The 11,307-nt window shown below is 30.4% G+C and overlaps 5 protein-coding genes across 5 annotated transcripts; 1 reads left to right on the top strand and 4 right to left on the bottom strand.

The window, feature by feature from the left end:
* Positions 1-5,323: 5,323 nt before the first annotated feature.
* On the bottom strand, positions 5,324-7,156 carry LOC124497384 (meiotic nuclear division protein 1 homolog). Its single transcript, XM_047061033.2, has 5 exons — positions 7,086-7,156; positions 6,963-7,028; positions 6,716-6,889; positions 5,770-6,647; positions 5,324-5,698 (listed from the first exon to the last, which is right to left on the bottom strand). Exons 1-4 carry the CDS (start codon positions 7,086-7,088, stop codon positions 6,234-6,236), a joined length of 657 nt encoding a protein of 218 aa, XP_046916989.2. The 5' UTR covers positions 7,089-7,156; the 3' UTR covers positions 5,324-5,698; positions 5,770-6,233.
* Positions 7,157-7,223: 67 nt separating this feature from the next.
* LOC124498078 (uncharacterized) lies at positions 7,224-8,633 on the top strand. Its single transcript, XM_047061786.2, has 3 exons — positions 7,224-7,452; positions 7,529-8,189; positions 8,253-8,633. Exons 1-3 carry the CDS (start codon positions 7,315-7,317, stop codon positions 8,567-8,569), a joined length of 1,116 nt encoding a protein of 371 aa, XP_046917742.2. The 5' UTR covers positions 7,224-7,314; the 3' UTR covers positions 8,570-8,633.
* On the bottom strand, positions 8,551-9,327 carry LOC124498079 (uncharacterized). The gene has a single exon (XM_047061787.2). The coding sequence runs from the start codon at positions 9,192-9,194 to the stop codon at positions 8,628-8,630; it is 567 nt and encodes a 188-aa protein (XP_046917743.2). The 5' UTR covers positions 9,195-9,327; the 3' UTR covers positions 8,551-8,627.
* On the bottom strand, positions 9,022-10,477 carry LOC124497764 (uncharacterized). Its single transcript, XM_047061442.2, has 2 exons — positions 9,550-10,477; positions 9,022-9,476 (listed from the first exon to the last, which is right to left on the bottom strand). Exons 1-2 carry the CDS (start codon positions 10,357-10,359, stop codon positions 9,366-9,368), a joined length of 921 nt encoding a protein of 306 aa, XP_046917398.2. The 5' UTR covers positions 10,360-10,477; the 3' UTR covers positions 9,022-9,365.
* Positions 10,478-10,640: 163 nt separating this feature from the next.
* Trs20 (trafficking protein particle complex subunit 2) lies at positions 10,641-11,075 on the bottom strand. The gene has a single exon (XM_047061785.2). It carries the CDS (start codon positions 11,073-11,075, stop codon positions 10,641-10,643), a length of 435 nt encoding a protein of 144 aa, XP_046917741.1.
* Between the last annotated feature and the right edge of the window lie 232 nt (positions 11,076-11,307).

Below are 11,307 nucleotides of genomic sequence, written 5' to 3'. Positions count from 1 at the left end.
TCTCAAATTTCGATTTGATTTGTTGTCGTTGTCGTTGTTGTTGTTGTTCCAACAAACAATGCAGTAGCACACTATTTATCTCCACTATAACTAGGCTGAGAAACCCCAAAAAAAAGTTTACGGAAATTCGTATGGATTTCATTAGTGTAGTATACTAGTGCTACTAGTAGTGGTAGTAAGTGACCAATGGTCAATGCAACTGGTGTTGATGGTGGTGGTGATGGTGGCCGTTAGAACGGAAACTAATGATGGAAATGATCGTGGGATTTAAAAAAAAAAATTTACGTTCATTCATTAAATTTTTTCTTTCTTTCTTTTTTTTCTCGTTTTTGTTAAAAAAAAAAAAAAAAATGGACAACGTGTAACCAAAATGTCGGGCGTTTCAAGTGGATTTAACACTGTTGGAATTTTCACACACACACACACACACAAATACTTTGAAAGTAAAACAAACCAATCTAAAATACAAAATGAAAATGAACAAATCAATCGTCCATGGATTGAATTTTTTTTTTGTCCACCCATTAAAATTATGTAATATTTTTACTTCCACTACAATCGTTTTGGAAACAATCGATAGAATCGATAGTGGAACATACACATACACTGATACAGAGCCAATGATTTTAATGAATTTTTTTGTTTTCTCTTTACAACGGAAATGACGACAAACAGACAGGCAACATTAAGAAATAAAACATATTTGTGACATTGTGGAATTCACAATTCTCTCTCTTTCTCTCGCTTTTGGTTGACAGTAAAAAATCAACAAGAAAAAAATGAATGAATGAATGAAAAAAAATGAGACCATGTGGTCACACCACCCTCACACACACACACACACTGGAAAAGCTAAAAAAAAATGTCTGTGTGTGTCTGAATGCTAACCACTTGAAAGCACATGTTTTTTTTTACTGATAAAATGGAGAATGGAGAGAGAGAGAAGAAAAAAAAATTTAAAAGTCCACTATATATCGATATATCTGAATGAATGGCCAAGCTATAGCCAGATAGCCAGTCAGCTAGCCAGCCAGCCAGCAATCATCGTCCATATGGTCATATGGTACAAAAAAATAAACGAACGACGAACGACGAAAAAAATTTTTTTTCACCATTCAGTCATCAATATACTATGGCCTTTGACCTTATTGTTGTTGTTGTTGTTGTTGTTGAATTCTTTATATACGACGGAAAAACTATGAAAAACAACAACAACAACAACAACAACAACAGGCAACGAAATAAAAATAATAAAAAAAAAACGTAAAATGAACGAATGAAGAGAAAAAAAAATTTTCAAAAACAAAAATCACAAGCATATATACAACCCCAAAAACGGAGACCCAAAAAAAACACACACACACACACACACAAAGTGCAAGAAAGATTTAAAGTGGCCATTTGGTCAGGAATGGTAAAAAAAAGATGATGATGAAGTAAAAATAAAAAAAAAAGAAATAATGATGGTCAACGGTGCGTATCGATTTTTTCTCTCCATACTTCTGGTTATTATAATCATCATCATCATCATCATCAATTCAGTGATATAACAATAAGCCATACCGATTGGTCATAATATACGTAAATACTAAATGCATATCTTGTGAAAAAAAAACCAAAACAACAACAACAACAACAACAACATGCATGCATGGATGCCCGAATGGAATGGCCAAATAGCCAGAAAATTTTTTTTTTTTACTGCAATAACAATGATGATGGTGCACGGAAATGTGCACCATCATCATCATCATCATCATCATTCGTAATTATCATCCATTCCATTCCAATCGAAATTGTTATTTGTCGTCGCTAAGAATAAAAAAAAAGACAAAAATTAGATCGTAAAAAAAACTGTCTCCCCCACATCCAGAGGTTAGTTTTTTTCCCCATCTTTCAATGTATAACCACCAAAATTGAAATAGAATCAACAAATGACTGACTGACTGACTGACTGGATAGTAATGATGTGTTTGTCTCTTTAAATTTGAAATTTTAATTTCCAAAAAAAAAAAACAAAAAAACAAACAGGAAACGGAACAGATCAAAAACATGATGATAAACATGAAATTCCGATCCGGTTGAGTTATTGTCGTCGTCGTCGTTGTTGTTGTTGTTGATGGAATTCAAATGATGAAAAAAAACAATTCTTGGTATCGCCCATCCGTCAATTTGGAAATTAATGTTCTGATTTTTTTTTTCGTTTATTTGTCGCCAAAAATTAAAGAAAAAAAACAAAATTCAAATTCAACAGGTGTCATCATGTGGCCACATTTCCGTTTGATTCTCTAAATTCAATGGATGAATGAATTTTTAACTTTTTAAATTTGAAATTGAAAAGAAAAATAAAAATTATTCGTTTGTTCCATTTCATAAACGAAAATGACTGTTATTATTGGCTAGACATGAAATAAATTTTATTGTTCACTCACGTTCATACCACTTTGCACCTTGACCTGTACACGTATTGGAACAAACAAACAAAAGAAACGTAGAAAAAAAAACCTTTGCCCAAGTACATGGTTAGTACAATCATCTTCACCACCGCCGGTCTCATAGTCATCATCATCATCAACATCAAGTCATCTGGACCATATGGTTCGATATATGACAATTGATCATGATGATGACGATGGTTACAAATGTGCAGATGTACATAAAATACACGCACATACACACAACATACACGTGCCAAATGGCACGTGGCATTATTATCGGTTACCAACCACCTTGCCAAGATTGATCCAAAAAAAAATCAGCACGCGTATTATGGTTGCCATATCATCATCATAATCGTCATCATAAGTGGATGAATAAATAAATAAATAAAAAAACGACAAAGCCAGGTGTTGATCAATATGGATAAATAATGGAGCATCTGGAACAACAAAAAAAAAATTTGCTAGCACCAGCAGCAGAAGCAGCAGCAACAGATTAGCCGATCCTAAGATGATGATGATGAAAAAAACCAAACTTCGGTGATGATGATGATGGTGGCTGTTGCATGGATTGTATTGATGGTGTGTAATTCCAGGTGTGCGGGTGCATCTGCATAATTTTTTTTTCGCTGTTATTGTTAATTCATTTATCAAACAAAAAAAAAAACGGGAGATTATCAAACGAAAAAAAAAGATGTTTCTTCTTTGCCTACACAGAACATCCATCCAACATGACAACAAGAAGCTAGTGATGAAGAAAAAAAAATTGAATAAATTTGAATTTGAAGTAGCACGTGCACATACACACACACACACACAAACTAACACGCGCTTGCTACCTACCGATTTTTGAATCAAATAGCAGAAATACAGTATATTTTTGGCGACATATGGACTTTGGAAAATGAAGAAAAAACAAAATTGAAAGCCAAAAAAAACCCCCCACCCCTACAGTGGTAGTAGTGAACACAACAGATGTCAAACGTATTCGGTTGAATGTTGATGATGATGATGATGACATTAGTGACATTATAATCAAGGACATTGAATTCATCATCATAGTCATTAATAAACAGAACCGAATATTTTATGAAAAATAAAATGAAAAACGATGACATTCAACAGGTGACATGTGATGATGCGATAAGACATGACATGACATTCATTTCATGACAATGATTAAGGAATGAAAAAAAAACCGAACAGAAAATTTACCACAGTGGAACCAAGTGGAACAAAGGTGAAATGAAGAAGAGGAGATGATGATGATGATCATTCATGCGATTCGAATTTATTACTTTTTTTTCGGATTGTCATCCCTATAAACAACGAAAACGACAACAACAACAACAACAACAACAAGAAGATGGTGATTTTCAAGTTCTGAATTTTTTTTTTGTCTTTCGATATCGAAATTTTCAATGTTGACATTCAATAATGATGATGATGACAAATGCAAAAATAAAACAGAAGAGAACATAACAGAAATGATTCATTTACAAATTCGAATCTATTTCTACTCACAATGGCGCACACACACACATCAATAGATTTCGAATGATTAGAAATTGAAAGTTTTTTTTCTCTTCTGTTGACTTTGATTATCTTGATTTTGTTTAAATTCATGAATGGTTCCGGTTGAATTATTGCATCATCATCATCATCATGAGATCCTGTAGAAAAAAAAACAATGACGATTATGATGATGATGATGGTAATATATCGTCCAAAACAACAACAATGGTATAATATATGTGAATGATGATTATTATTATCCAAATGTAGAAAAAAAAGATAATTATTTCAACTTTTGTTGTTGTTGTTGTTGTTGTGTTGTTGTTGATGATAATTAGAATGAAAAATGGACAAAAATCATCGTCATAATTGTTGTTGTTGCTGTGTTCCAAGATTTTTTTTTGTTCTGAAACACTAACAACAACAACAACGGCAACAACAACAAAGTTTTTGATTAAAACACAAACAGGTAAGCATTATGATGATGATGATCATATTTTTTTTTTGTTAATTAAGGACTTTTAATTTAGGAAAAAAACAAACGAACGATGTCGCTTTTCTTTTTTTTCTCGCAACACAGTAATACAGAAGAGAATTCTCATTTCTCGTCATAACTGTTTGTTTAAAAAAAACGAAACAATCAAAAAAAAAAAAACAGCTGAGAATAACCGAATTGATCCAGATATAATGATGATGATGTGAATTATTTTTAGTTACAAACAAAAATTGTTGTTGTCCATTGTTGTTTTGATGTGAAACAAAAAAACAAAACAAAAACAAAAAAAAAAACGAATCGAATCTCATCATCATTTTGGAAATTTAATTCTTTCTTCAATCACGTTTCTTTTGTTTTTTTTTGTTTTATTCGTCATCAATCAATTATATATAGAACATTTTAACGCATCGATGAATTTTTTTTTCTCATTCAACAACAACAACAACAACAAAAAACTTTAAAAAATTCTTTCTTTCACCTAAAATCAATCAACCAATCGATTGATTTTTTTTCAATTATTATTATTAATTCATTTCACCTAAAATGATGATGATGATGATGATTTTTTCTTTCTTTGGATTCAATTTAAAATTTTTCATGTTCTTATGTAATGGAAGAGAGAGAGGTACGTTTTTTTTTAATTGACAATCATCATCATCATCGTAAAAATGAAAAAATTTTATACAATCGATCGATTCTCATGGATTCTATTCTGCTCTTTTTTTTGCTTGTTTGCTTGCTTGTTTCACACATGAAACATTCAAAAGTATATATAGAAATTTTATGATCCATATCACAAGTTTTTTTTTCTCTTTGATCATGATCAACAGGTTGTGTCTATGTAGGTAGTATAAATAAATCGATATTATAGCCATTTTTCAATTGTTTTTTTTTTACTTTTAATTAAAAACAAACGAAAACAACAACAACATGGACATAAACAAGAGAACAAAAAAAAACCGGACAAAACATGACAAGTAAAGGTGTGTGTATGTCTCTGTGTTTGTTTGGTATATACGATATATTTCAAATTAAATCATGACTATCAATACAACAACAACAACAATTGCCATCTCAACCAAACCAGACAAACAAACAAACAAACATTTTTTTTTTTGGATATGTAAATTTTTTTTTTTAAACAAACATGGCATTGTATGGAATGTTGTTGTTGTTGTTGTTGTTTTTGTTTCTTGAAAAAAAATGTTGAATATTCAAATAATGTTGCTAATATCCTATAGGCATGGCCCTATTGAATAATGAAGAAAAAAAAATGAAATTTACAAATTAATGAAACAAAAAAAAACATACAATACATACCACCTACAATAAATGAGATGATGATGATGATGATATTAACCAGAGCAAAAACAAATGGAAACGCCCATTGGTTGAAGAGAAAAAAAAACAGCCCACCCATAAGAGTGAAAGTAATTTCTGGTTGAGTAATTGGTTGGTGGTCATTGTAATAACATTATTTTTGTTGTTGTTGTTGTTGTTCTGCACATCAATATTTGAATGGGATGTCCAACAATTTGTGTTCCAGACCAGGATATGGTACCATTGTTGTTGTTGTTTATGTTGTTGTTGTTGATGATGATGATGATGATGATGGAGACCACACAACAAGTGTATGAAATTTGTTGTAAAAAAAACTTATTTACACATGACACTTTTACGATGGATCCGGTTATTATATATGTGAAATAATTTTTTTAAACGGATGGAGGATAAGACGGAATTTCTTGATGGCTTAATTTTCGCCAACAATTCGATATAATAAATTATTCATCATCATTATAATAATCGAAATTATTCGGAATACCAAATCCTTTATCAACATCGGATGAATCAATTTGAAATCGATTTTTAGACCATGTACGTAATTGGAAAATATTATCAGTCCAACGTTCAATAGCCGTTCGTGCTATTTGGCATTCATTTTCCAATTGTTCAACATTGGCTGGATCATAATTCTGGAATCGGACCAATTCTTTTTGTAATTGTTGTTTTTCTTGCTCTAATTTCATTAGATTTTCTTGTATTTCAGCACGAAGTTTATTCTCATCCACTTGTTTGTTGTTATCATCATCATTATTGGTGTGGCTAATAAATGTCGACAATTCATCATCCAGTTTTTTTGATTGTTCTTGTAGAACAATGATCGATTGTTCTAGTTTTCTACATTCGGCTAATTTCTATTAGATAAACATTCGTTGTATTAAATTTAATCCTTGTTTTTCTTCAAATTTTTTTTTGGTGTTACCTTTTGATATGTTTTACCAGGGAATGACCAAAAATAGGTTGATGTACCAATCTTGTCCGTATCGACTAAATCATCATCGACTAATGAATTCAATACATCTTTGATGGTTTGTGCTGGAATTCCTTTTTCTTTGGATGCAATTTTTTCCAATTCTTTGAGAACGAAAACATTTTTCTATATAAAAATCCGGTAAAAAAAAGAATGACAAAAAGAACGGTTTTGATATATAAATTGAAATTTAGCTTACTTTTTCATGGAAAAATTCCAACAAACGTTTTTGTTTTTCTTCTTGTGTTGTTTTTTTCGATTTTGACTATAAATGAGAAATAAAAAGAAGATAATTTAATGGTGGTAAGAATAAAAAACTTACCATTATGGAAACGAAACAAATAAATCGAGAGCGTGGAAATTTTTTTTTTGTCTAATTAATGACGAAATTCGAATGCCACCGGCTTTCAAAAAAAAACAAAAAAAAAAAATTTCAATGACCATTCACAAAGGTTGTTGCACACGCGATCTGGTGGTTTGATCATCTGTTTGCTCAAAAAGTTTGTTGTTGTTTTTTTTTGTTCTAATCAATTTCAATGGATTAAAAAAAAATGATGATTGAAAATCTTGAAAATGAATGTAATCAAGCTCTGGAAGATATTCGTGAGAATATCGGTACAGCCGAAGCTGTCAATATTGAACAAAAATTATGGAAATCCATACAGAAAACACATAAATCGAATAATTCGGTATGTTAAACATTCGATAATTTTCATTTGTTGCAAATATCAGACTGATTGATTTTCTCATTTCTATTGCTTTTAGAATCCAATTGTGATGAACTACCTTATTGGTTATTATAATTCAATGCATGAAATTGTTTTCTTAAATACACAACAATCAAAAGATCCATTTTTATATTATAGCCGTTATGGTTTTGTATCATCAACAGCCACTGCCGCCAATCTGAATCATCAACTTTTATACAATATTCACATACGTCTTGGTGATCTTTATCGTTATGGTGATTCACGTGAAAATGCTAAACATTATTATAAACGTGCATTACATTTGGATCCAACACGTGGATTTGCCTACAATCAATTATCATTATGTACACCATTGACAAAAGCCTATCAATGTGTTTATTATTCTGTACGTGCATTACATTCAACCGAAGAACCGGTTAAAGGTGCTGAAACGAATATTAAATTATCCATTTCACGATTCGATTGTCCACTATTTGAAAGATTTCGTCGCCATTTGAATGTTACAATGGTCGATAATGCCATCACTATTGCCTATCCATCGAATGGACAAGAATGGTTCTATTTGGTTGTGATATCCATCCATTTTAATGATTTAAATCTAACATTTGATCTTTTATTGGATCAATTGCTCAATACTATTGATTGTGATGATAAATCCATACAATTTGATTATCTTCTTATGAGTTTGGATGTTGCTTTTGATTGGATTTTAAAAGGTTAGTGAAGAAAAAAAATTTTGAAAAATTAAAATTTTTTTTTTCAATTTTTAAAATTTACAGATCGCAACAATCGATCGACCACCACTACCGCCGTCTCAACAGAAGCATCAGCAGCAGATTCATCGATTGACAATCTAAAAACGCTCAATATTTGGCTACGTTCAAATTCCAGTATGGCCAATGATGATGATGGTGATCGAAAAAATGAAACCGATTGCCATATAGGATTGATACATAATTCGATACTAAAAGATTTTGCACCATTACGACCAATTTATGAACGTATGGAATATTATTATGAAACAGAAATATATCGAATGGATAAACATCGTAAAATATTGATCAATAGATTGATACAGAAATTACAAAAATTTTAATATGAATATAATTATATGTCGAATGTGTGTGTGTTAAATAAATATATCTAAAATTTATTTATGAATTTACAATTTTAACACTTGAATCAATGGTAATAGGAAATTTCAATATATCCAAATCATCATCATTGATTGATATACGAGATTCCAGAAAATCAATGACAAGCGATGGACAGAATTTATGTGCCACTTTATTCAATACCAATTCATATTGGCCATTTTCATATTTAATCAGATAACATAGATCATTGAGGTTTGATTTATTCGAATCCGAATCATCATTTACATATGTAGCACCGATAATTTTTACGGCCTGTAGACCATTATCGAATAATGTACCAGTTTCTTCATCACGTGATACTAACATTTTATTATTGCTGCTGCTGTTGTTGTCATTATTATTATTATTTGCACTATTTTTATAAATTTTTCTTTTACAAAAATTTGAATCATTTTTCTTTTTTAAATTCGTTGATTCTTTTTCCAAATCCGACATGATCAAATTGATCAATTGATTTGGTCGTTCTTCAATTTTTGCTGCTATACGTTTTGATCGCCGTATAGAATTATCATTATTATCGGTGGTGGTGGTGGTGGTGATGGGCATTTCATTTGTCGGATTCATTGTGATGTGTAATGGTCCAAAATACGAAATATAAATAGTTTTTGATTTGATTTGATTGATGATGATAAAAAATTGAATTGATAATTTTTCATTGATAAAAAAAAATTCAATGAAAAATAAACATCGCGCTCAAATTATACCATTCATGAAGTACGTTCAATAATGATTTGATCATGATGATGATAATAATAAATCCGATGATGATTTTACCATCGACAATGGTAAATGAATATCATTTTTTTCATCAAATTCAATACGTGATTCAAGAAAATCAAATAGAATCTATGAAATAAACATTTACATCATGTTCATTAGTTTTGTTTGTTTTTTTTTGTGCAACTATAGTCAAACTTACCTGTGGACAGAATTTTTGTGCTACTTTATTCATGACAATATCGCATTGATTATTTTCAAATTTTATTACATAACATAGATTTTTTGTTTGATTCGAATTTTTATCATCCAATTCGATTGCACCGATCACTTTGATTGCTTTCATACCGAAATCAAACAATGTTCCAGTTTCTTTATCTGGTCCTATGATTTTTTTACGTTTTTTTCTATCGTTTGTTCGAATTTCAATTGTCGATGTTGATGATGATGATGATGATGATGATGATGATGGTGGTGGTGGTTGAGATTCATCCAGATTTTTCAATTCAATTTCAAAATCCATTTGATTGGTTTTCGATTCATTGTTTTCTTTTTCATTTGATTTAAATGTTGATTCATTCGATTCATATACATCATACATGATTTGAGGAAAATTGTTTTCTTGTTTGATAAAATCCAATGAAACATCATCATCTAAACCATTCAATAAATCTTCGGAAATGTCTGGTGCAACTTCAATACTGATATCAACATCATCATCACCATCATTATTATCATCATTAATTTCAACCAAATCATTCGATGGTTGTCCATTAAAATGTTCATATTCAATATGTTCAGGTCGTATTAAACGTTTAGTGCCACGATTTGATCGTTTATATTTGGGCATTCGTCGTAATTCATTTTCACGTTTACGCCAATCACGTATACATTTTTCATTGATATTAAAATAACGACTACTAGCACGATTACCGTGTATCTTGGCATATTTTATCACTTTAAGCTTAAATTCAGCTGTATAGCTCATACGTTTCATTGGTGTTGATTCCATGATTCATTGTTTTTTTGTTTGGATGGATGGATGGATGGTGGTGAGTAAAAACAAAAAAAAACGAAATTTTCAATCAAATTACATCACATCGTAAAACAACAATTCTGTGAAATTAAAACAAAACAGAATCCTTTTTTGTTGTTGTTGTCTCTTTTTTCACAAGGAACATTCATCGAATACGTGTCATGACGATTTTTTATAATCAAAATTTCAACAAATTCAAATGAAAAGATTTTTTGTTTTGTTTTGTTTTATTGAATGAAAATTTTTCCAATTTATTATTATGGTAAATATTTTTTTGCTATATTAAATGATTTTTTTTCAAACACTTTCGAATGTATAGGTGTATGATGAACATATAATGGATTCAATGCAAATTTTACATATAATTCATAGATTTCGAGAAAAAAATTCTTAATATTATTCTCATCAATACGTGGTGCATTGTGCAACAGTAGAAATTTAATACGTGAATTACCACCAACGAATGCCGTAACAAACCATTCATTGAATTTATCCACACATTTTAAATACATATGTGGTGTTGTCCATGAATGTTCTTCAACCAGATCAAGTGCAGCATGAGCCACAAATTGTGTTAAATAACGATGATCAAAATTACGATCAGCACCTTTTGTTGAATATTCCAATTCAAATAATGGATTATCCGAACGACCAACGATAACGAAATAATAGCTAAAACCAGTGATGCTCATTGCAGCCGTAAGGGATCAAACAACAACAACAACAACAAAAAATTGGAATCAGATGACAAGATGAAATTTTGTTTTCAATTAATTTCAAATCTTGATTAAATTTTTCAATGGAAAAAAAGCTGGAAAAAAATTGAAAATCTATCGAATCATAATAAACTTTACCCCAAACACACCAAATATCATCTGAATTTGAGTCATTCGTTAAACGCCACTTTAGCTGACATAGACCTGT

Source organism: Dermatophagoides farinae, chromosome 9, assembly GCF_024713945.1.
Source record: "Dermatophagoides farinae isolate YC_2012a chromosome 9, ASM2471394v1, whole genome shotgun sequence".
Lineage (NCBI taxonomy): Eukaryota > Metazoa > Arthropoda > Arachnida > Sarcoptiformes > Pyroglyphidae > Dermatophagoides > Dermatophagoides farinae.
Note: the sequence above shows the minus strand (reverse complement) of the source record. Positions and strands in the feature narration are given on the sequence as shown.